This window comes from Egretta garzetta, unplaced genomic scaffold, assembly GCF_000687185.1.
Source record: "Egretta garzetta isolate BGI_Z169 unplaced genomic scaffold, ASM68718v1 scaffold721, whole genome shotgun sequence".
In the NCBI taxonomy this organism is placed as follows: Eukaryota; Metazoa; Chordata; class Aves; order Pelecaniformes; family Ardeidae; genus Egretta; species Egretta garzetta.
Genome location: NW_009258496.1, coordinates 98,981 through 125,256, shown reverse-complemented (window position 1 = coordinate 125,256; position 26,276 = coordinate 98,981). Strand labels below are relative to the sequence as shown.

The 26,276-nt window shown below is 39.2% G+C and overlaps 1 protein-coding gene across 7 annotated transcripts in view; it reads right to left on the bottom strand.

Moving 5' to 3' along the window:
- The window catches only part of PCNT (pericentrin), a 105,324-nt gene that overhangs the window by 66,780 nt on the left and 12,268 nt on the right, over positions 1-26,276 (bottom strand). For 6 of the 7 annotated variants that reach the window (XM_035901404.1, XM_035901396.1, XM_035901407.1 and 3 more), the window contains 16 exons: positions 25,288-25,380; positions 24,952-25,128; positions 23,668-23,923; positions 21,359-21,417; positions 21,017-21,191; positions 19,514-19,650; positions 18,977-19,088; positions 15,603-15,867; positions 15,244-15,331; positions 13,836-14,052; positions 11,647-11,885; positions 9,254-9,729; positions 7,342-7,918; positions 5,385-5,618; positions 3,586-3,750; positions 185-331 (listed from right to left, as the gene is read on the bottom strand). In XM_035901404.1, the coding sequence (XP_035757297.1) occupies positions 185-331; positions 3,586-3,750; positions 5,385-5,618; positions 7,342-7,918; positions 9,254-9,729; positions 11,647-11,885; positions 13,836-14,052; positions 15,244-15,331; positions 15,603-15,867; positions 18,977-19,088; positions 19,514-19,650; positions 21,017-21,191; positions 21,359-21,417; positions 23,668-23,923; positions 24,952-25,128; positions 25,288-25,380 (3,417 nt within the window). Of the gene's footprint in view, positions 1-184; positions 332-3,585; positions 3,751-5,384; positions 5,619-7,341; positions 7,919-9,253; positions 9,730-11,646; positions 11,886-13,835; positions 14,053-15,243; positions 15,332-15,602; positions 15,868-17,286; positions 17,307-18,976; positions 19,089-19,513; positions 19,651-21,016; positions 21,192-21,358; positions 21,418-23,667; positions 23,924-24,951; positions 25,129-25,287; positions 25,381-26,276 lie in introns of those variants that run through there. The other variant, XM_035901412.1, reaches the window with a different exon arrangement.

Genomic DNA, 26,276 nt, shown 5'->3' with positions numbered 1-26,276 from the left:
GTTACTGTTATAGCATTCCAACTAAGAGACAGGGCCCATCACTCATTATACCTTGAAAATTAGCAAATCACAAGGATTATACACAAGTCCCTCTATATACACCTTGAGAAAGGTGAGAGTACTTCGCCAAAATACAACCACAAAAGTACATTTAAAATCTAGGTTTAAAATATTTTCCACGCACCTGGATAATTATTGCTGCTTTTTCCTGCAGCTGGGCTGATAACATCACCTGCTCCCTTTGGTGAGCAGCCTGTGCCTTCTCCCTCTCCTGAATCAGTATCTGTTCCTTGTTACGTAGTGATGCCTTTTTTTCAGCTTCAAATTCATCCTGCATAAGTCACATATACTTTGATTTTCCTGGGAGGGAGGAGGGGGCAAACAAAACCCACAACCAACCCCTCCCCTCCCCTTTTTTTCTTCTTCAAATGTGCACACCTTACCTCTCAGATTAACTAGCAGTAACTTATGTAAGTTAACATCCCCAATCAAGAAAATGATGCCAAAACTATGATTTAAAAATAGTTAAGTATGTAAATGAACTATCTGACTCTGCTCAGAGACTTGGGTCATTTCAGACTGCTGAGATAATGATGATGAACAGAAAACAGATGGACAAGTTGGGACAGAGATGGACAGAAGCCACTTTCAGCATTGCGCATAGTAGTACAACACACATGGTAGTACGTTCCACAGTATAGTTACATGGCTAAATGATCTAGAAGTTATCCAACCTAGGATCTCGCTTAGTATTCTAAAGTGCTCTAAAGGAATGGATTATTAGACATCCCCCGCTCCTGCATCAGCAAGTAAGGGAGGTGAAAGAAGGTCCTGTGATCCCTTCCTAAGGGGGCTAAAAGGAAGTAAATGTTTCTGCAACACCAGAACTGGGAAATAAGTCTTCTTCATCACAGTGTTAAAAAAAACAAACAAACAAAAAAAAAAAACACCACAAACCACACATGCAATTTGATCTATGAAAACCAACACACTCCAACGTGATAGCTGCCTTTTTTTTTGTATTTTGTCAGGGTTCTGATCAGTGGGGCAGAGTCCAGTTGGAGGCCAGTAGCTAGTGGAGTTCCCCAGGGCTCGGTACTCGGCCCAGTCTTGTTCCATTTATTCATCAATGACCTGGATGAGGGGACAGGGTGTACCCTCAGCAAGTTCACTGATGACACAAGACTGGGAGGAGTGGCTGATACGCCAGAAGGCTGTGTTGTTATTCAGTGGGACCTGGACAGGCTGGAGAGCTGGGCCAAGAGGAACCTGATGAAATTAAACAAGGGCAAGTGTCGAGTGCTGCACCTGGGGAGGTCGAACCCCAAGCACCAGTACAGGCTGGGGGCTGACCTGCTGGAAAGCAGCTCTGCCGAGAGGGACCTGGGAGTCCTGGTGGATGACAAGCTGACCATGAGCCAGCAGGGTGTCCTTGTTGCCAAGAAGGCCAATGGTATCCTGGGGTGCATTAAGAGGAGTGTGGCCAGCAGGTCGAGGGAGGTTATCCTCCCCCTCTGCTCTGCCCTAGTGAGACCCCACCTGGAGTACTGTGTCCAGTTCTAGGCTCCCCAGTTCAAGAAACATTAGGAACTCAGAGAGAGTCCAGAGGAGGGCAACAAAGATGATTAGGGGACTGGAGCATCTCCCCTGTGAGGAAAGGCTGAGGGAGCTGGGCTTGTTCAGCCTGAAGAGAAGACTGAGAGGGGACCTCATCAACACATACAAATATCTTAAGGGTGGAAGTCACAAGGATGGAGCCAGACTCTTTGCAGTGGTGCCCAGCAACAGGTCAAGGGGCAATGGGTACAAACTGAAGCAGAAGAGGTTTCAGTTGCATATGCAGAACAACTTCTTTCCTTCGAGGGTGACAGAGCACTGGAAGAGGCTGCCCAGGGGGGTTGTGGAGTCTCCTTCCCTGGAGATATTCAAAGCCCACCTGGATGATGTCCTGTGACACCTGCTCTAGGAGAACCTACTTTAGCAGGAGGGTTGGACTAGATGATGTCCTGAGGTCCCTTCCAACCCTTGCCATTCTGTGATTGGTTAACTTAAAGAAAACAGTTTTTTCTCCAAGGAATGAAGTAAGACTTCGGAACATATGTAGTCACCTAAGCTGTCCTGGATCCTTTGTTGGAGATTCAGCCAGTCCTTGCACTGAGTACAGTAAACGTCTGAGTACAATAACCCATCCATCACCAGTTCCTCAGGTGTGGACTGCTTGATGAGATCATAAGGTCTGTCATCATAGCCAAGATAAAGACCAATACAATAAAAATACCAACTCCTATCCAGAATCCACAAGGCAGAGCAAGGCAGAAGAGCCAAGTTCTCCCAGAATTACAGACTCCAACAGCAGAGCACTTAGCAGTTAGCAAGTTACAAATGAACAGACACAAAGGAATATGAGGACTTTCCTTGACCAGTACAGTAAACTTGTGGACTAAGTCTCTGAAACAGCCTGCCTATTCTTCTCAGAACCAGTGTATCCACTGAAAGAGTATATCACATTGCAGAAAGAACTCCGAATACTAAAATCTGCTAGGGGATGCAAGGGGAAGAAAGCAAGAAAACTGGCTGGCATGAAAACAACCCCATAAATGAGCATAGGGAAGTAGGCAAGAGAAGGCTTATTTTAAAAACACGTATCAGACCGTAACACAGCTCAGCCTGACATTGCAAAGAGATCCAGTCAGTCTCTTCTGGGACAAAACACCAGTCATCAAGGTAATGAAAGAAAAACAAAAAAGAAAAAAAAAAAAACAAAGCACACCAAACAAAAAACCCACACAAAGCCAAAACAAAACACACCAGACACATCCGTACTAGCAGTAGAATTACCCCTGACAAAATTTAAAAAAAAAAAAAAAAAAAAAAAGAAAAGAGGTTTCTGATGTCCCAAATGCTACTCAATAACTAAAGCGTCTAGGCAGCGCAAGAGAGAGAAAAGCAGGAATCACTTCTGGGGTGTATGCACAACTGTCAGTCCAGTCCCAGTTTCTATGGACTGAAGGCTGGGGGATCAGCTGAGGACAGCTTGAGGATGCTCATCAAGATGAAAGTTTGGAACTCAAAATGATGAAAGCAGAAATTAAGAACTACAAAAAAGCTCATGCACAGTGTGCTTACTGTCAGCACATGCTTGGTAAAAGCTTAGATAACACTGAACATTTTTTGCCATATATATACAAGCGCAGTAGACAAGGGATGATAGGCTAAGGGCATAGCTTCTGCAGACACTAAGAAGAAAAAGTTTCAAATGACAAACTGAACAGAAATGTACACAAGGACTGTTGCTTAGAGAAAATATATTCCACTGATCTTTTTGGTTTTGTTTGAAGCACACCACTTTACATCCAATCCAGGATTTAAGACAACCCTGTAGTAAATACTGTAACTCCTTACAGAACACTGCATTGTTCCCACTACTGCTTTTCTAGTTCTAATATTGTAAAGCAAGGAAGAGATTAACTCAGACTGTCTTTTTAAAGTCATGTGGATGAAGAATAAAAATGTATATCAATTATTCTTTTTCAGAAAAACATGTTACTGGTGCATGCTCTGAATTTCATTTTAATCAGACCCTACCTTCAGCTGTGCAATCTGCTGTTCAAGCAGCACCTCCGACTGACACTTCAGCAGCTCAATCTCTTCCTGGAACTGAAGCTGCTGCTTCAATTTTACCTCCTCAAATTGAGCCAGAAGAGCTGTCCGCATAGTTTCTCTTTCAGAAGCCGATGCAGAAGCATGCAACTGCAGGCAAGTAAGTAATATAAAATATTTTAGCCATAGTGTTATAATTAAGGAAGAAATAGAACTGAAACCAAACCATCAAGCGCAGCCAAATTGTTAAGAGTATTTTCACAATAGTTCTCTCCAATCCTCAAGGCCATACAGAGCTGCTATCTATTATCATGCTGATTATAGAAAAAAGCAGGGTGCTAAAATACATATGAAGCAATAGGGCATTAGGTACCAAGTATCTCCTCTATTCATGAGACCATGAGGTCAAACTAACAGAGTACTCCCTACTTGTTCTTTCCAACAGACATCTGTCTAAGAGAAATTCAAAGAAATAAGGAAGCAAGAGGGGGAGAAAAACACAGGGAGAGCATATTTTAAGTCAATTTCTCTTGTTCAAATGATATTAAACATTACACAGCTATATTTAACGCTATTATCCTATGAGATACAAAGTAGTCCATCAAACTATCAAAGTTTGGGGTTTTTTGTTCATTTGGTTTTGTTTGGGGTTTTTTGGGGGTTTGTTGGGGTTTGTTTTGTTTTGTTTTGTTTTTCTTTAAGAAGAGTCACTGTATTTACCAGAATAGAGAGAAATCCTATTTCTAGGATGAAGGGCTTAAAAATTTCATAATCATGAGAACTACCCCCAAAACTAACTTCCCAGGCAAGTTATTGTTCCAAAAGTAAAGAGTTTGCAATGCGCTCCAGCCAGCTGGAAACAACTATCAGCTCTAAGGCCTAACAGTCCAAAAGAACACAGGCCATCTCCCCATACCTAAATGGTTTTTCTGAGGTGCACCAAGTAATACAAAGGTGCAGTAGTCATTAGGGAGTTATTAGGCACACTATCCAATTTTCAAATTAGTAAGTTACATTTTAACGTAACATATGTTGTTTGGTTATACCTAGATAAAGCTTATTTTGTTTGTGACTTCTCCCCATATAAGAATGTAATAATATAGAAAAGTGAAAAGTATTGCTCACTTGTGGCTGCTTGCATCAATACAAGTCAGATTGTGTAAAAGACTGAATAAATAGAAGATCTTATTCCATTTCAATGTTTAAAGAGAACTTAGTGTAGATGATCAGATTTTTAGCCTTCACTATGAAAGTAAATATCATCAAGCTTACAAATAAACATTCCCAACAAGAAGAAACAGTAAAACTTTAAGGGCAACTAGGAAGAGAACATATTTGAAAAAGTATTACCTACTATAATTTCTCTAAGAAAAGACGAAATCAGTATTAGTAAAGGTTGTTTACTTATAAAAGCTTGAAGTAAGCAGTTACTTTCCACAAATGGTTAATGACTTAATTTCCTATTAGTTTTCTATGAAAATGGCAGCTTTAAGATTTTGAATAAAATACAGCAGAAACCAATTCTACTCCCCCCATAAAGAGAGCATTGCAAACATGGATTTAAATTTTTAAAGTTCAGGCTAATACACATATCCAAATTCTTTTAAGTCCTTTTAGATAAAAGATCTAAAAATATTAATTTTGTCTGATCTACTGGCACTATTTAAAAAAAAAATCTAAAAAGTATCTAGTTGTACAGCCTTACTTCTAAGGTTAATAAAACTGAATTTACTTTATGTTAAAGTATGAATTATTTTGCATTTAGGTATTAGCAACATTCCAACCTCTTGCTCACGTTCATGCTGTGCTTTTAGTTTCCCCAATTCTTCTTCCAGCTCCCTAGAGTACTCTTCCTTATATTTCTTAACTCCTGCCTCATGAAGATCGTGAAGTTCTTGGAGTGCTTTTCTATGCTTTTCCTCCATATGCAGTACTTCCTCACGTAATATATCCAGGGCCAGATGTTTTTCTTCTTCCAGCAAGCTCCTTTGATTTTGAAGAGCTGTGTTCAAATCATCCTGTGTAAGCATTAATTAAAAAAAGGGGAGAAAAAGTACAAATATTTTCTGTAACCCATTTGTAAAGCACATGTCCTGCTGTATCACAGCTTTTTAAGTAAACACGAACAATACTGCCTCACAGAATCACAGAATGGCAAGGGTTGGAAGGGACCTCGGGAGATCATCTAGTCCAACCCCTCACTGCTAAAGCAGGTTCACCTAGGACATCATCCAGGTGGACTTTGAATATCTCCAGGGAAGGAGACTCCACAACCCTCCTGGGCAGCCTGTTCCAGTGCTCTGTCACCCTCGAAGGAAAGAAGTTGTCCTGCATATGCAACTGAAACCTCTTCTGCTTCAGTTTGTACCCATTGCCCCTAGTCCTGTCGCTGGACACCACTGAGAAGAGTCTGGGCTCCATCCTTATGACTCCCACCCTTAAAATATTCGTATGTGTTGATGAGGTCCCCTCTCAGTCTTCTCTTCTTCAGGCTGAACAAGCCCAACTCTCTCAGCCTTTCCTCATAGGGGAGATGCTCCAGTCCCTTTATCATCCCAGTTGCTCTCCTCTGGACTCTTTCTAGGAGTTCCTCATCTTTCTTGAACTGGGAAGCCCAAAACTGGACACAGTACTCCAGGTGGGGTCTCACCAGGGCAGAGCAGAGGGGGAGGATAACCTCCCTCGACCTGCTGGCCACACTCCTCTTAATGCACCCCAGGATACCATTGGCCTTCTTGGCAACAAGGGCACACTGCTGGCTCATGGTCAGCTTGTGAGCACACATACATATACACACCCTCTATATCATTGAAATGGGTTTATTTTTCCTATCTAGTAAAAGTTTTGTAAATCCTGTACTTTTTCCTCTATCCATAACAGCACTCCCAATCAACATGATCTTCAACTTTTTGAAGTTCTTTACACTCAGGAACAACTAAAATACAGATTTAAGATTAGCTGGCAAAGACAGGACAGAAGAATACTCACTGTTCCCCCCAAAGGACCTTCCTCTTCACTTCTGTGGGCACAGAAACTATATATAATCATAATTTTGGGAAGTGTGCATGGTGAGAGACAAGTCTGGAAAACAGTACATCTCTCCCTCTGGAAGGCTCTAAACTTTTAGCAATGAGCTAAGCCTTCTTACCTCTTTGACTTGGAGAAGTCTTATGATCATTTTTTACCCATCTGAACTGTTAAGGGAGCTCACACCTCTGCCCTATCAAGGGTAAAGTTACGGACTTCCGTTAAAGGCCCTAAGACAATATCACCCATGACCTGCTCCCAAAATCCCATCTGGGACCTTTAGGTATACCTTTCTTCTATTCTTTCCCTCAAGACTGTGCCACTAGGGAGGCTCTTTGGATACCTAGAGATGTAGGTTAACCTACAGAATTACATTTACTTTGTTCTGAAGAGTTACATGGTAACTCTAGCAGGCAGAGCTGCTCTGAGCCACAAAATGAAGACCCTCCAATCTGAATTATGTTAAAAATACTTACTGTATTTGTACCTTTTCCACACACTGAGACAGAAAACTCATTAGTCTGACCATTTCAGGGGGCAGGGGAAGCAAGAGATAGACTTAATTTTCAGCTTCAGTTTCCTATTTCAGCTCACAACTGTTAGTGCTGGCACAAAAGAGATTGTAGAAATACATCCCAAGAACAAGGGAAAAGGTGATCCCACACAACGTACCATGAAATTTCACCTTCTATGCCAAGTTCTCTTCTGACTCACCTTATGAGCTTCTTCTGCTTCAATAGCCATGACTTTAAGTTTTTCCATATGAACAGCAGCTAGCTCAATTTTCAAATTATTTTGGGAAAGCTGAAGTTCTTCAGCATGCTTTAATTTCAGCATCTCTATCTCCTGAATCAAGCGTGCTTGATCAATTTTATCCTTTTCATGGAGCTGTTCTGTGTGCTGCAGTTGTAGCTTCTCAAGAGCCTGCCTGTGTTCATCTCTTATATTCTGAATTTCAGATAGGTAGGATAACTCCAAGGAATCCAGATTTGATAAGTGTTTTGCCTCCAGCTCATCAATTTGTGCCTGATGCTTTGTCTGTAGTTCAGCAACACAAGCTTCAAGCTGAATCTGCTGTTTACTTTCTAGTGTAGATTTAAGTGTCTCAATTTCTGCTTGGTGCTTTGTCTGTAACTCAGCTGTAAGAGACAAAGTTTTCTGCTTATACTTCTCCTGTAACTGCTGACTTTGGAGTTCCAGCTCATCCACGTGTTTCTTTTTCAGCTCTTGGAGAAGAATCTCTTGCTCAGTTGTGAATTTCTGAGTCACAGCTTTGTGTTCCTCCATAAACCTGTATTATTTCCAAAAAAGTGAAAAGAATATTGTAAAAAAAGACAGTTTTTCATGTTTGTGTTTTTTTTTTTAAATAATTGAAATAATAAGTAAAAATCAAATAAAAATAAGCAGGCCATACTTAGCCTCCACAGATTTTACTTTATGGTTCAAATACAGAATTAATTCAAAGCAAACCACAAAGATGATTTCATAGCTACATAATTTAAAGTTTATGCAACGTCACTTGGTAGTATCTCGTTATTACTAAGTAGACTGGAACCTCTATTAAATTACTCACTACTACAGACCAACACAGAAACATCATTCTTTGTTTGAGAAAATACTGCCATATGAGAGCACTGGCATGAGACCATTGCCATGTAAGAACAACATACATTGCCTACATCTCAAATGCGATGTCTACAAGTAAACAAACTGTCATGAGAAACATCTCTAAAAACATCTGGTTAAGACTGAGACATAAAACCATTGTAGAAGTATAAGTGGGATACCTGGGGGCTCCTCCAAACTCATCTCTGATCTGAGATCTGCTTAAAGCTTGATGCTTTATGATTTAGTATCCAACATGCTGCAATTTACTGTAACCATTGACTATAGTATTGCTGGACCCAGCCATCAATAACTAAAAAGCATTTGGTTATTTAGAGGCTAAGTTCCTGCTTTCAGCATTTTCTTACTGTAATTATTTCCCCAGTCTTGTTCTATGAGCCTGTGTTTGGGGAGGAAAGAAGGAATACATTGGAAGCAATGCATGCAAATAGAAACATGTAGTTGTTTGAGTATTTCCTTTAATACTTTAAAAACAATGCGGGGTAGGAAGGGGAGGATAAACTGAGCAGTTACAACTTCCATGTCTAACCAGAACTGAGGAATACCATATGCAAAGCTGATCAACCTCAGCATTCAGTGCATAACACAAGCTCCATTCACCAGGAAAAACTTGCTTAAGTTCATTTGAATTGTTTGAAAGCACTTGAAAAAATTTAGAGGATTTTTTCTACTTACATGTCCTGTAACATTTCACCTCCTCCAAGGCTAGTATATGATTTTCAGCTGCGTTGTATTCTTAACTGTAACAGGCAGAACTTGACTACACTTCATTTGATTTGCTAGACTAGATTAAATGTGTTTACATGAATAAAAATTCTACAGTAAACTGTAATGGACAGCATTACTGTTCCTTGAGAGAGTAAGCTTTACATGTATGTTAGCTGGTGCCATCAAGCGACAAGCCTACATCACTACAACCCATTCAGTTTAAAATAAGAAAAAGTTAATGTTAACAGTGACTGAACTGGTAAGTGAAAGTCCTCATATAATCAAGACTTACTTGTTTTGGGCTTCTACAAGTTTCAGTGCACATTCTTCCTGCAGACGAAGTGTGGCCTTTTCCATTTCTTTTGCCATGTGCTCTTTGGCTGCCTGCAGGTCACAGTCATACTGCTCCTGAGATTTCTGGGCAGCCTGTGCACTTGCAAGGCTGTCCTCTAGTTGCTGCAAGTTATTTTGCTGCTCTTTTACCAACTTCTCCAATTCTAGAATTTTGGCAGCTTGGTGATCTTGAAGCTTATTCATTTCAGCTTCACGAAGTTCAAATTCCTTTTGTAAATTCTGCTTCTCATATTCGGCTCTATTTTGCAGTTCTATACGCAACAATGATAACTTCTCTTCCGCTTTTATTCTCTGGGCCTCATTTTCACATTTCCATTCCTTCTCTTTTTCTTTGTACATAGTCTCCATTTTCTGGACTTCTTCTCTAACTTCCCTTAATTTATTCTTGTGATCCTCAGCAATTTTATATTTTACCTGTGAACATAGTTATTAAATACATAAAATACCAAAACCAAAATGAAGTGTATGAATTGAATGTTCTCAGGGATTTAACGTCTTTGAGAGATTCAGTTCTTACACTGAAGTCACCCTTCCAAATACAAGTAAGGTTGAAGTGTCAATTTATATGTGCTTGAATTCAACACACTAATAACAATTAATTGTAATAAGGAAAATAAGAAAAAATTGAAGGAAAATTCTAGAATTAGTATGGTACTCTATGTTGTTTTCTCTTGGGGCCACTTCATTTCAGGAGTTCAACTTACAAAGCTATGGGCACCGTAGGTATTCATGTTGGGCATGATTGAAAGTCTCTTTTAAACTTCTCCTTTACTTATATGTTCCAATATTGTATTTTATATGCAGTGTCCAAGGCTGTGGTCTCGTACATAGCATAAAAGCAACATAAAAAGCGTATAGCATAAAAACAGAAGCCAAAGTACCAAATGATTACTCAGTGACTAGAGGGGGGGGAAGACTAAAAATACACTTGGAGATAAACAGGTAAACAAATAAACACTAAACAAAGGAAATAGCAAGGTTATCTCTTAAAAGAAAATGAAAAACTAGCAAGAGATCACATAGGAGCATCAGTATGAAGTATACTTTTCAGTTTTCTCTTGGAAGGTTTGTTTTGAACAAATATTGAAGAATTTATTTTTGCTACAACCTAAATGAAGAGGCAGAAAAGAAATACAAAAACCCCAGATTATCATTAACACACAATTCATGAAAACTTGGCAGGGAAGGCCGGGGGAATGGAAATACAGAGGCAATTGAGGAAATTGGTTCACTCTTTCTGAGAATAAGAGACCAGAAGGCAAACAAAATATATATTTCCAAACAGTGGATCAGCATGTGGTACAGGCTCATTTCAAACACTGCATTCTGTGTATGCTTATCTTTTACCCAGGCAGCAGTGCCACAAACAAGATACTGCAGGTGGTAGGAGTAAGCTAGCAGTACCAAAAGCTTCACTACTGGAAGCTTCAGCTGAGTCCCCATGTTATCTACAAACAGTCTATAACTTCTCTCTGGCCTTCACCACCAGTTTTTAAGTCTAGAAAAGTATACACATACCTATCCTCCCTTTTTAAAGGGACAAAGGAGGACTTGATAAGTGAGAGCTCCATCCATCTAATTTTCCTACGCATTCAAATATTAAACACTGAATTAACATCCAATCTAAGTTTATCCTCAGATGGGACAGCTGATTTAACAGGTGAGAAGGAAGGTGCCAGATACAATTCTTTTAGTTTGACAGTGGAGGTATAACAGCTACACCAAAGCAAAACAAAAGCAGAAATCTGTTGCCAGATTCTTTCTTCTTCCCTCGAAAAACGGTCTGAAAAGTTATTTCTGCTTCAAAAGACAGTCCTATCAAAACCAGAAATTTCTTAGAGGGGACCCATTCAGCAGAGGGGCTTTTTCCATCTGCCACAGTGCTTTCTGCTGAATTGTCAATTACCACATGACAGTATGCAAGTACACCGTGTTACTTTTGTGCCGGCACACTATGATGTGCTGCAGGGAGATGTTCAGGATGAGGACCTTTTGTACATGCCTGTACTGGAGTGGTATATGTATGCTTGACCCATGTCAATATAAAAGGTGGAGTAGATCAACGCTTGAAGCACCTGCCTTCCCACACTATCTGTGCTCTTAAAGAAAAGTTAATCTGCAGAGAAACTAAGCGTTTAATACTAAAGGGTTCTGAACTTCAGACTCTTATTCCAGTATTTGTGCATATCCATGCAAGTCCATTTAAAGCTGAAGCTACTACCACTAAACTAGGCACATTTAAAGATAACTGCTGCTTCTCTCTCCCTTGGTCTTCCCAACAGATCTGAGCTTACCCAGCTCTATACAAGATAAAACTGTAATATGAGTTACCTTTTCCATTTCCTCTTTCAGATGCTTTTCATTCTGCACAGAAAAATCTTTTTGTTTAGTAATCTCTCCCTTTAAGTGCTTTATTTCTTCCAAAAGCTCTGCAACACACTGTTTCTCAGAGTGAAGGAAAGCAAGCTTAGCTTTATGCTCTTCTTCTAGCACAGACACTCGCTCAGCCACCTCCATTTCAACTTGACGTGCTGCATCTTGAGCACTCTGTAGGCGCAGTTTAGTGATTTCTAAAAAGAAAAAACAAAGACATTCTGGAATTTATTTTAACAGGTCCTATTAATGCACAGAAATAAAGCAGAACATTGTTGGCTGTGCAGTTTATCAGTAGCCATACTGACTACAGACCAACAAGAATCCCTTACCAGGATGATTTTGTATGGTTCCGCTTTATCACCACCTATGAAATTTATCAGTTTCAACACACACAGAATAATGGCGAAGGATCATGAAACCTGTGGTAGGACCTCGCTCATATCAGCAACAGCCATGGGAGCTGACTTTCTTTTTGGACAATGTAACTGCAGATTTATGCAAGTTTAATCTCCTCTTTTGCACACACTATTTACATAAGGCATTTCCCAAAAAAGCAGATGGGACAAATCTCTAAGCATCCTAATTTAAGCACTTTTGATGTAACTGTCTAGTATTAAAAATAAATGAAGATAAGAAGAATGACTACAAATTTAAAAAGTTGTACTGATCCTTTTAACCAACATACAGTGGAATAAAGTTATGGCCACGTGTGTTAGTGTGGCTGTGTGCTCTCCCCACGCCACTAAGCAGTAACCACCAGTGGGGGTGTGTGATGGCTGCATCCAGCTTATGCTGGACTTTGGGGATGGCAACACAGCAGCCAAGGGCTGCCTGGAGCAGCAACCCAAACGCTTGCTGGTATGCAAATATGACTGTAAGTCAATCTTATTCCTTAAATAGTGGACAGCCCAGAGTCCTTTGAGCCCTTCTGCACAGCAGCAGGCTGCACGCCAGGATCTCCCCTTGAATAAGGATGCCTCTCAAGGTTATTCCTCAAGGTTGAGAGATTCCTTGCTGCAACAGATCCTCTGTAAGTGACTAATAGCATGCTAGATTTTGAAACCTTAGCTAAGTGATATAAAGGATTGATTGTACATATATAATCCTTTAGACCCTGTCCTCTATGCAGCAAATTACCAAGTATACCTTGCCATCATATCTTGTTAAGACACTGTCGCATTTACCATTGAACTTTGTTAACTCACTGGTTTACATCAATAACCTATATTTTTTGCTTCTCTCTCACTCCATCTGCGACAGTTATATAGCTAACTGTACGTTATGGATAAGAGTTCAAATGTTTGTGTATCATACTGTGCTCCCAGAAAGAGGTTGCAAATACAAGAACTGCCATGATCCCTTACCTGCACTTCAACAATATAAGCATTTCATATTGAACTAGTCCAAGGCAATATATTTCTATAAATTACAATTCCAAGAAAAGCAACAACTGTTAAGCAATTACATAAACCCATGATCACATAGGAAGTCTAATTAAACTTAGCCATAAAAGGAACTTTAACCTGAACCCTATAGCAAAAGATACCTATTACAAATTCTGCTCCCCATAAATACTTTCCTCTTTGTTCAAAAAAATTCATCCCAATATGTATGCCAACTAGTTGGCAATCACAGGAGGAAAAACAAATACATTAAATGAGCAGAGCACCATCAAACCCACAAACGGAACACAGGTAAAAAGAGGCATGGAAGATAGAAGTGGATCTACTCAGTGGAATAGAGTGAAACTGACCTATTTCATGCAAATACAAGAGACATTTAACATAGCTGACAGACAATGCTAAAGAATTTTCAAATAAACACTAATTCAGGAATTGACAGTGCCCTTCAAGAATGTAAGACTGATTGACTCCTTTTAGCAACTGCTCCATAGCTATAGTAGGTTTTGCTACAGAATAATCCACTTCAGGTCACCACATCTTTGGAAATGCAACTCAACATGCCCATAAAAGTAAAAAACCAAAGTGCTCAATGCCAGGGATTAACATGTGTTCTGTTATAGTTTTAGAATAAAATAATAACAAACTGAAAACTTACTCAGATAAGCCTTTTATATTTAAAGAAAAACATAATCCACACAAGCAGCTTACCATTTTACTTCCCCATCTGGCAGCTCATCTTACCTTTAAGATGTTCTTCTGAAAGTCGGGCACGGAGCTGCTCAAGTTCTAAACAATGCTTTCTCTTCATTTCCTCAATTTCTGTTATATAATCGTCTGACAGATCCATCTTCATTTTCATTAGGTCCTCCTTATATTGAAGTGCAAGGGAAGACTTTAAGGAATCCAGTTCATGCCTGTGTTGTTCTTTAAGTTGTACCTGCAAACAGGCAAGTTCTTCCTACATAAGAAATGGGTTAGAAAGACATCTTCATCTTTGAAGAAACCATGCCAAGAATCTTTCAATAATAGCACTACATGAATTGCACTACTTTCCAAAAACCACGCTGGTTTTGCTCTGTTTCTGACACTCCATCTGCTACTAGGGTGGTGGAGCGCCTCAAAGTAGAATCATAGCATCATTTAGGTTGGAAAAGACCCTTAAGATCATCAAGTCCAACTATAAACCTAACACTGCCAATTCCACCACTAAACCATGGCCCCAAGTGCTATCTTAGTGCGAATAGGGAAACAGGGTGAGTAAGAACAAAATTGTCTCCAAAAACACTGTGTATTAGAACCTTTTGAGTATAAAAAAAAAAAAGTAGATACACTCTGGAACCATGCCACAAGGCAGATTTGAGTTTCAGGAGCTATTTGAAAGTATAATAGAAGGGGAAACCCCACACACATGTGGGTAGAGAAACTATCAATTTTCAACACTGAAGAGACCCCTCCCTTTACACACCACAGATCTATGAATGCAGTGTCATACTCTGCTAGGTAACAAATAGCAGCGAGAAAAAAAGGCATGATGTATACATTTCTCTTTTATAATTCATGGTCTTCGTGTGATCTATTCATGAAATCGAGCTCATGCAGTCTTGTGTACGTCTTGTCTGCTTGTCATTCCCTCACTAAAAATTACTTTTTACAATTTAAAAAATAAAAATCTAAAGCCAAAAAAAAGGGAAAATTTCCTTTTTGAAACTCTTAGTCAATTTCAAATAAATTGAGCAAAGCAGTCAAGATTTTAAATTACAAGATACATGAAAATAGGTGCATAAATAGAAGAGGGACCAAGTTAGCATCACTACTTGAAGAGAACATACAGCAATAAAAGGCACAATTACTACAGAATCTATAGAGAAGAGAAACACCATGAATTCTACACTTCTATGGAAGAGCTTTGATAAGCTCCTTACTAGGCAAAGGATAACCCAAAAAGAGGACACAAAATTAGAGAACAACATGTTTCATCTGTTCTGCTAGTCCAAGAACTTTATTTAAAGTTGGCAATTTACAATATACTTGTCAAAAATAATTAAGCCTTAATAAATGTCTCAAATTAACTCTTTGCTAAGAATCAGACATCAATTTCATAGAGGTCATGTAATGAACAGTAGAACTTTTAATAGATCAAAAATACTACCTGATGTTGTTCCAGCTGTTGATTTAACTGACCAAGCCTATTCCTTCTCTCTTTCTCAGCAGTCTCTTTGAAAACTGCAACAGAAGAACTGAGAAAGGGGTTTAAAGTTTAAGATTGTAACATGTCACAAATTAAGTTAAAATAACTTGCTGACTTAGGACATAGTACTGAAAGTAAGCACACAGCAACTAACAACTGCTCAGGCCTGCGCACTCATTACTTCCATCGCTGTGTTTCTAACTACAGATCACCTAATGCCCAATCCCAATACATTTAGATGCTAACATCATCTTTTATATAAAAGCAAAAAAGGAAGCATGCTGTCATAAAATGAGATGAAAGGAAAAAGAATAGATCACCTAATGTCCCCTGCTTGTTCTTGACTCGCTTCCAACTCTGACAGTGAATATTCTTTCAGTTCTTGCAGTCTCTGATGCAGCAAAGTCAATTCTTCTCTGTAGTTTTCTTCAGCATCTCTTAACTTCTTTTCAAAATAAAGTCTCAGTTGTTCCAATTCAGTTTCATGCTCACTTTTTCTTTGCTGACGCTGCTGTTCAAATTCTTGTTTTAAACGCTCTATTTCTTCCACCCGTGATGCACGAGCCAGGAGCTGCTCTTTTAGCTCTGGAATGGAGGCAAAACCAACACAAGTAGTCAGAAGTATGTATCCTTAGGCTAAGTCATTCTGTGAGGATCAGCCATATTTTATTTGTTGAGTAAAAGCAGTAAAATGTTATCCCAAACTACATAAGAAGACGAACTTTTGAACGACAAAATATTCCTTCCTCATAAGACAGTAAAACCATGTTCTCCATTTACACTGCATTCAGAGAAACCATCCTCATGACAAGAATCAAAACTACCAGCAGACTGTTAGCCCTCCTCATTTTCTTGTGCTTCAGGTCTGGGCTAGTGATGTGCAGAATCCTGCAATATTGCTTAATCTTCACACCTGTTTGTTGTAGCAACCAGAAACAATAATGTAGTCAAGAACATTTAATTTGCTCCAGGAAAAACTACCCAACAAACAAAACCAACTGTAGCACAAACTATGCAGAAAAACAAAATTGCAAGAAAAAAATAAAATCAATTCTGGATTACTTCAGTGATGGTTTGGCTATCCACCATTAGCTCAAGCAGTGGCAAAATTCATTGAATTAAAAAGAACCATCTATCAAAAAAAACCCCAAACCAAAACAGCAGCAACAAAAAAAGAGTAGAATGCAGTAGAAAAGAGCAATCAAGGCTGGTTCAGCAAGCTACCCTCCTTTCAGCATTGCAACATATTCACAAACTCTGAGAGATTTCTTCCCCATGTTCTGTATTAAGCAGTAATGTATCGGGAAGGGAAAAGGTAGCAAAAAGGACATAAATCATGAGAGGGAAATAAAAAAAGTTTCCCAGGTGGCTCAACTTCCCAGATGACTTAAGTTAGCTGAATCCCCACAGAATCAGCTGAAGATGGAACTGCATTTCAAGAAGAACGAACTTGGATAAAAGCATCTGCTTACATTATGCAAGAAGAGAAACTTCAGAAGCATTTATGGAAACAGAGGATGTGACCCAGGAAGCAAGAGAGCCGATTGTCACAGTGTGTGTTTGTGTGGCAAACCAGAAAATGCACACTTGGCATGAAAAATTCTCACAACAAACATGCAAACAGAAAGAATAAGAGAAGTAAGTACATGGCTCAAGTCTGCTTCCAAAGGTTGGCATAGGGACCAGAGGAATCAAGTGAGAAGCATGGACTAGTACCACTACCAATGGGATAGGCAAGGGAAGTCCAATCTGGCACAAGTAGGTTTTGCCTAATCAGTAAAGTCTGCTGTCACAAAATTAACCCAGAAAAGCACTTAAGAGTTTTGAGCTGGCATATCACTCTTACATCAGAGCAGTGATCCCATCCAGCTGCTATGCTTTGAACCCACCACCACAAGTCCTCAAACCAACGCAAATGCATTGTCAAATGATCACTCAAGTGAAGAAAAGCAGAGTAAAACAAAACACCTTTAAGATCTCACACACGAGAAGAGAGATGCTCACCTGGACCATGGGCTTGCATTCTGTCCTCACCACCTCAAGCAAGATGAAGAGAAAACAGAAAAGGTCCAAAGAATCAGAATATGGATTATTAGAAACATGGGAAGACATGTGAAAGGATTAATAAAGATTACGGCTACAGAGAGGAAATACAAGAAATCCAGCAAATACTATAGAGTGCCATCTGCTATAATTCTGTAATATCCAAACAGAGATCTGAAAAAGTCCAAGTAAAGTCTGACTAGATAGAAAAATTATTTATTCAGTTTATGGCAAAAAAACTGCTTACAAAACCCTATTATACTTCAAAAGCTATCTACAGTTACATTATTTAGAGAATCTGAAATTGCATTTAAAACAAAAGGCAAATGTAATATGCTTCAGCTACAGCAGAAGTAGAGAATGCCACCTAATGTTACAAGGTGAACACACACATAGTCAAGGTTAACACCATGGTCTCCAGCTTTTTTATTTTTTCAAAATGTCATCCTTCATGTATTATACATTTATTTGCACACACACATTAAGACATGTTCTACTTAATTTCAATGAAAAATGCGTGTCATCTCCAATGGCTACGCTGAAGTTAACTGTTTTGTTTCCTATACCTAAATCTTAAATCAGACATCTTAAGATACATAAAGCATGTCAGATTTCAGCCAGTCATTATTTTCTCTCAAGCTTTAAGGCTTTTGCGTAAGTTTAATACAGATACACATAAGACTAATTAAAATAAAACCACAAACAAAACACAACCCCCCCAAAACTGTTCAAGTTTAATTGCTGTGCACAATGTTTTCCTTTTATTTTTTGCTTTTAGGTTTAGGGGATTTTTTTTATTTTTTTTAAACAGAAATATCGTTATGGAAAAAGGAGTTATTTTTAGCCTTATAGGAAAACATTATCATTTATTCTGATTTCACAAGTATCACCTGCATGGTTTTATTTTATTTTTAAGCTAGAGATATCTTCTAACCCAGGGCTTTTCTATATTTAAGAATTAAGTCTTTCAGAAGATGGCGAATCTCCATTTTGAGTGTCAATGAAGAAGCATTTTATTTAACTCACCTCAAAACCAAAAGGGGAAAAAAGCCATTTCTACCTCAAGATACAACCTAATCACACAGTTTTGAAGTATTTCAGCCTTTTTCTTTTTAAGCAGACTGATCTCTAAATTACCTCCAAATAAAAGAAAATATATCATAGCCGCAATAAACCACCCAATCATAAACTGTCGTGATCTTAACTGTCTACCTGCAATTAACAGTTTTCTCTATTGAATTCATACTCAATTCCCTACTAAATACAGATAGGAGCATGTTATTGCATTGACCAGTATTTTCTCCTTTTTAAAACTATGTTATACTTAATTTGACACTGCAATACAAAATGTTTGTTTTCCACTAAAGATTTTTATAGGGTGCAGGAACAGAGTGGGAAGGGAAAGGAAAAACAAGAGTGAGCTTTTCCCCACAGCCATAGCACACTTTTTGACATTGCAGAACTAGTCATCTGACACTGACTCACCTCTCACTTCAGAAACATCGTGCACCCAGTCACTAGGGTACAACCCACCAACACTTCTGGGACCTACCTGTGGTTTTTTGGTGCACAATTAAGAGTATTTCATGTCCATAATGCATACTTCTATATGAAGAGGCAAAAAAATAAAACGTGTCAGTTTTGAACGTACCACTTAGCTCTTGCCGATTTACTCGGGTACTGCCAAGCTGAGACCAAAGCTGCCTGATTTCTTCTTGTGACTGAGTCTTGAGTTCTTCATGCACGACCTGGAGTTTCTCCAGCTATCAAAGACATATTAAAAAAAACAAACCAAAAACCCAACCTTTTAAAAACAATTTTGTTCTAATTACTTGTTTTATATGCAACTGTCAAAAATAGGTGGAAACACTGTCACTGACAGCCAGATTCTCAGCTTCTGACCCAGACTACCAGAGATACTGAGTAGCACTTAACTGTTAGACCCACTCCTCTTAAAGAGAGAAATTTGTTCCTGATGCCATATTTATCATCACTGGCAAAAAATTAAAGTATTGCCTAGATAAAAATGAAACATAAGAACCAGAAAATTAAGCATGTAACACAGAGGAAGAAACGGCACCAAATGGACAAAGGCAATTACATTCAAAAGATTTTGAACCACTAAAGAAAATCCCATAAATGTTACATATAATCAACCACTCAAAACAAGTAAAGAAATCTTACTTACCTCCTTCTGAAGATACTGTTCTTTTTCTTGGCTTTCTACCTTTGTATCTTCTAGGAGCTGGTTATGTTCGGCCTGCAGCTCTTCTTGCAATTTTTTAATGGCTAACTGGTGTTGCTTCTCCAATTCTATACATTTTGCTAAAATTAAAAATGAGTTGTTATACCACCATCCTGGTTACCAAATAACCTGTACAACTTTTGTGCAACTAAAACAGATATGCGCTTCTCTAAACTAGAATGTTAGCTTACAGGGAATCACAAAGATACCAAATAGTAAATTATTTGAAAGTCAAACATTTCCACACAGCTCTTCCTAGGTCTCTGCATCGCACACTGTTAGCCAAGAGGTAATCAATAGTAGTGCCAGAGGGGTGAGCATCTGCTCTCTGCATACGTGAACAAGCATCCTGTACTAGAAGCACACCTACTTAGAGAAGAGAATCAAGCATTTCTACATGGCCTACAAACGCATAATTTCTTATACAATCACACCCAGCAGCAGGCAGTAGAAAAGATGAACAAGGATGACTAGGAGACCTCATGCCACATATGTTCTCCCTCAGTGCTGAGCACTCTCTGATCCCTGTAGACTTGCTACTACCTCATTTGACCTGTCCAGAAAGAATCTGCAGTCAAGTGACCACATTTCAGCCATAGTGAGCTGCAAGAGATGCACAATATCCTCACAAAACAGACTTTAACAACACAGGTTCAGGGAAATCCAGTAAAGCCAGTGCAGGCTGGGAAAAACAAACCACTGCTACGGACATGTCCTCACAGCAGCCAAAGGCAAACCAAACACTGTGAAAGCATCCAGCCCTTAGCAGTTCAAAAAGGCTTCACTTCTCAAACTTGGTCTTGCTGTTTGCCAGCCAGCATCATCCAGTACACGTAACACTGCATTTCCATGTATTTGAAGAGAGTATTATTTCCCCTGTCTCTCACTTGCATAGTGCCTCAGAAGCTAGGCAACCTGACTAGCTATCTCTATTCACTTAATGGCACACCACACCTCATGGCTCCTTTTAATGCCACCACTGACAGCAAATCTGGTCCTATTGTGCTGGTCAACCACTAGCTCAACAGACATGTCAGATTTTTGATACCTACACAAAATTTTCATAGTTTTACCTCCTATCTGCACCTCAGCAGAAGACAAACAGATGTACCTGGCTAGGTACTCATCCAGATTTAATTTTTCTAGTTACTAGAAACTCCAGTTACAGTAGTCTCAAAAACATCACTTCCAGAACAGTATTTTAAAAAAGCTTCTGTTCCATTAAGCTTTAACTATTCATAGTCCAAACCCATTTTTTTGATTATAAGAAGCTTCTATTGACATTAATCAGAATTTTGATTAATTAACTGCCAAAGCCAGTTTTCAGCTGGAAGCAAAACAGCACCTCCCTTTAATACACTTGAAAGAAAACACTTGGTTTGAAAAACACTTAGTTAGCTTTGCCATTGTTCAATAGACACCTGCTTCCCAGACAACGGCACTTACTTTTATACTGTTCGTTCTCAAGAGAAAGAAGCCCCAGCTCTGCTTTGACTTTTTCTAATTCCGTTTCCAGGATTTTCTGCAGTTTCTCCATTTCAATCTGATGTTTTTCAGACAGCTCTTCACACGTGCTTTTTAAACGCATCTCAGACTCCAGTTGCCAGTCACTTTTGAGAGTCTAAGAGAGCAAGATGTGCATTATTAAAGCAAACATGTTTAGCAAATCTTTTTTTTCCCCCCTCATTTGTCCTCTACAATAAAAGTGTAGTAGACATGGAAATTCTGCCAGGTCTACTTTATTGAAAGGATTTTTACTTTTTCTTGTAGGAAGAACAGGATTTATACCTCTAATGCCTGGATACATGTCTCTTCCATTTCCAATTCTATTTTCTTTCTCTGATCAACTGTGAAATAAAATACTACTTATTAATAAATGTACATAAAATGTTATGATTAAATAACAAGAAATATGGATGAGATTACCATTTTCAGCATCAAACTCAGGGCTTAAATAGGTAGGCATGCAGCAGTGTAAGATACTGGGTTCTATCCAAATCTGCCCCTATGCTATATCCCAGTAACTCACTTTCATTTTAGAAAAAAAGCATCTAGTAGTTACAACTGCAAAGACAACCCTGAAGGTTAAGTGCAGCTTAATTAGCATGGGAAAGTCTGCTTAAGTCTACAGAGAGCATGATACTACAGAAAAAAAAAAAAAAAAAAAAAAAGCCCACACCACCAAAAAACCACAAACCCAAAACCAAAAACCATCAAAACTCCCACACCTTTATTCCTAAAGATATAAATCCAAATGCCTATCAATGTCATTTTAGATGCTAGCATTTCACTGCACGCAACTATTAAGTGTTTGAATCATCTCTCCCTCCAGCGACACAGCAAAAGAGTACTAGGCAGGAGACTCTCCAACTAGGAAACGGACTGCAAGACAGATACTATTGTCTGCCCAATTACCACGGACACCAACAGCTTCTTCTTTCCCAGCTCCTCCCCAGATTCATTCCAACTTCTTGTTCAGCACCTTTCTTGATCTGCAAGAACCCTGTAAAGGCCTATCAGTTCCCTTCTCACAACTGTATCCAGACCTCCTCCTGCTCCCAAATCCATCAGTTCACTATATTACTAGTGTCTACAAATGTTTTCTGGCCCTTGGGTCAAAAAGACACAGCCCTAAAACATTCTCTTCCTCTCAGGGGAAGACAACCAAAGGAATGGTTCCTAAACTTCTTCAGTATATTGCTGCAGGCTTCACCTTTCTCCAGAATTTCCTCAAGATCTGCAATACCAGTCAGAAACTGTGTCCTGATCTGGTGTATTGGGTTTCCAGAACTCCATGCCGGAGCAGGTGGATGCCTGAAGGGAGGAGGCTGTGACCCCATGGGAAGCCTGCGCCGGATCAGGTTCCTGGCAAGACTTTGTGGACCCATGGGGGACGAGCCCATGCCAAGGCAGGTTTGCTGGCAGGACCAGTGACCCTGCAGGGGACCCAATGCTGGAGCAGTCTGTTCCTGAGGGACTGCACCTTGTGGAAATTATGAACCCATGCTAGAGCAGTTTGTGAAGAACTGTAGCCCATGAGAAGGACTCACATTGGAGAAGTTCGTGGAGGACTGTCTCCCGTGAGAGGGACCCCACGCATGAGCAGAAGAGTCCTCTCTCTAGGATGAGGAAGCGGCAGAGACAACGTGTGATGAACTGACATCAACCCCCATTCCTGTCCTCCTGCACCGCTGGGGGGAGTAGGTAGAGAAACTGGGAGTGAAGTTGAGCCCAGAAAGAATGGAGGGGTGGGGGAAGGTTTTTAAGATCTAGCAGTTTTTATCCTCTCCTTCTCTGATTTTGATTGATAATAAATTTATTTTTTTTTTCAACTTGAGTCTGTTTTGCCCATGATGGTAACAGATAAAATGATCTCTCCCTGTCCTTATCTTGACCCACAAGCTTTTTAATTTACTTTTCTCTCCTCTGTCCAGTTAGAGGGGAGTAATAGCTTTGGTGGGCCCCTGGTGTCCAGCCAGGGTCAAACCACCACATCTGGGAAGAGGCAAAATATCCCAAACAACACCAAGAGCACCATCAGCAGGCCTTCATTACTATCAAGCGCAGCTTTCCTCTCGCTGATGTCAAAATACAATCTTATATCAAACACATCTCAAAGGACACCCAGCTGTAGGTTCTCACTGAGCCTTTCCATTCCTTTCCGACTCCTTTAGCCTCCTTTTGAAACCAGTGGGAGGGCAAGCCAAGAAGTATTTCCATGTCTTGTTAGAAACACAACAGTAGTCAGTGCTGACTTGGGGCAGTAAAACCCCTTGAGAAACATAAGGGGTAAGAGCTCTACTCTTTGCACTGATGAAATTCTTCATGCCTTTTGAAAGCAACTAGTTCAGTATAGTGCTATTTCACAGAAGTAGCAGCAAAACACCCATATAGTTGAAGAAAATTTAAACAACTGGACAACTTAATTTTCATATATTACATGCACTCTTGCACATGCCAGTCTAGCCACTGTCCCTATTCAAGGCAACACCAGCCATCACTCAAAAGGCCAGCTCTACACCAAGACAGGAACCTGTGGAGGAAGAAAAATACTGATGGAGTTTCAATTTCTAGTCCATTATTCCCCAATTTTATACCTAGTTCTTGCTGATACTTTGACTTAAGGTCTTCTTTTTCCTTCATACACTGTTCTTTAATCTTCTCCCACTCCAGCTGATGGCGGCTTTGCAGAATTGCTACCTCTTGAGCACGCTTATCATTGAGCATCTCCCGTAGTTCTACAAGGGCAGTTTCTTTTTCTTTTCTCAAGTTTGACTGCGTAAGCTCAAGCTGGGAGGTGTGCATATTATTTAAGCTTAGGCGTAAAGCTTCCAATTCAAGGCTGTGCAATGTCTGCAACAGAAAAGAAAAAGATGTGTTCCCTCCCCTCTAATGAAATGCGTTTACTTTTATCATGACCAGTTTCGGTTTCAATTGCTTTCAACTGTTAAAACACATATAAGTTTTGCCTTTCTGTACTTGGAGAGTGTTTCTTCATGTCAGGGACAGAACCCTGAAAATAAGCTGCCTTTTGTTACGGTAAGATTTGCATATAGTTTTCAGTGTGAAGTAAAAGGCTTCCCTTACCTGTATCTTAACTTCATGTCCTACCAAATGTCTTGCATCTGTCCACTTCCTCACAATGTCAGAGTAGAATACAAGGTCACCCCAACTTTTCACTGTCTATTAAAAAATTCCTCATATTTGCTATTGGTTATAATTCGTTAAAAAGCAAAATTCTGAAGTGGTATTCATGCCTCATTAAAAAAAAGTGAGAAATAGCCAACAGTTTGAAATGGCAGCTAAAATAGACCAAACTTTTAAATTCTTAAAAAAATATCAGCATACTAACATCTTGTAATTAGACCTAACAGTAGACATATTCTTTCCATTTCTACTTTTAGTGGAAGTGCTCAAAACCCCAGTCAATATGTAGAGGAAAAAGTCAGTTTTACATGCTTAAATTCAGCATGAAAGCATTCCTAATTACATTAGCAGAAAACTTAAAAAGTGGGAGGGGTTTAGTATATTTTATACATTTTTAAATTATTTATTAACTTACTAATTTTTATTCAACTTCATAATTTTTCAAGTCTTGATAAGTTTGGGTTGTTTGTTGGGTGTTTTTTTTTTTTTTTTTTTAAAACCCATCAACTTAAGCATCTAGTTATCTTCAGAATTAACGTTAAAATATAATTGCAGCGAGCATCCTGGAGAACTCCTGTATAAAATATCTACTACCACTCACCAAGGGAACACTTCTAATTCTTTAATTACAGCACTACATAAAAGAACACACATAGTACGCACAAAAATCAAGGACCCTTCTCTTTGCAACAGCCAGTAACCACTACTGGAATTACTGTGTTTCTTTATTTTACCTGTGATTGGAGCTGTGCTTGCTCAACTTCTGCTTTGTGTCTGGCTGCCATTTGCTGCTGAAGTTCATCCAACAAGTGCTGCTGTTCTTTATTTAGTTCAGTACGGAGCTTCTCCATTTCCTCTTCATGTTTACTAACCAGTTCAGAGATTTCACGATCATGCTCTCGTTCGTGTACCTGCAAAGAAAGACCCCTAATAAATTATTGAGCCAGAATTCTCCCCTCCTCCAGACCCCAAATCAAAGATACCATGGCGGGGGGGGGAAAAGATTTTTGCATCTCTAAAACATTTATACTACTTCAATGACAATATGATTATTTCCGATATTTACCTACCTTTTTTATGAAAGCAATCTGTTCCTTTCTTTCTTCTTCTAACTTCTGCTGGTTTTCCACTTTATTTTTTATTTCAGCATTTAATTCTTCTATCTGAAAACAGGCATGCAAACATTTGCAATTACAACCTTAAGCACTCTGAAATCCCAAGACTCCTGCTATTAGCAGGGTTTCCTACCTCTTCCTTGTGTGTCACACGCACTTTAGTTAATTCGGCAAGGTGCTGCGTCTCCATTTTACCGATTTCCTCTTTGTAATGTTTCACCATCTCATATTGTGCCTCCTGCACAGCTTGTGCAAACTGAAAGGACTCCTGCAAGCGAGTCTCAAGCTCCAAATGAACCTTCTTCAAATGGGAGATTTCTTCAGTTAACTGGTTTTTTTCTTCCCTGCATTCCGTACTTTTTGCCTTTATTTCCGCATTAAGTTTATGAATTTCTAAGTTGCTGAATTTTAATCTGTCCTCATATCCCAGTCTTTCACACTCCTGTATTTCTTTGAGGTTTTTCACTTCAGCATGAAGTTCATGTATGTTTTTCTCAAGATCCTCAATGATGCTAGCATTCTGTGCTACTGTTTTTTCTGCTTTTCTTAAGTCTTCCTCCACGTCAAATAACCTTTCTCCTAGGGCTGTTTTTTCCTTCAGTAAGTGTGCTATATTTTGTTCTTTATTATTGATTTCAGCTTTGAGCAACTCCTGTTCTTTTAGCAACGTCTCTTCAGATATGGTTTTCTGACTAAGCAGCTCTGCTATTGTCTGGGTTTTAGCCGTTTGAGCATCAAGCTGGCTTTGCATCTGATCCCTTTGACTTTGCAAAGCAGCTAACTGACGTCCAAAAAGAGAGTGTACTTCATGTGTTACAGAATCAGAAACTGTTTTCTGCTCTTGAACATCTCTTACCAATTGCTCCTGAGTTCGCAGCTGCACCATCAATATTTCTCTTTCTTCCTGGAGGTCTTTTACCATTTCTTGCCATGTACAGGATTTT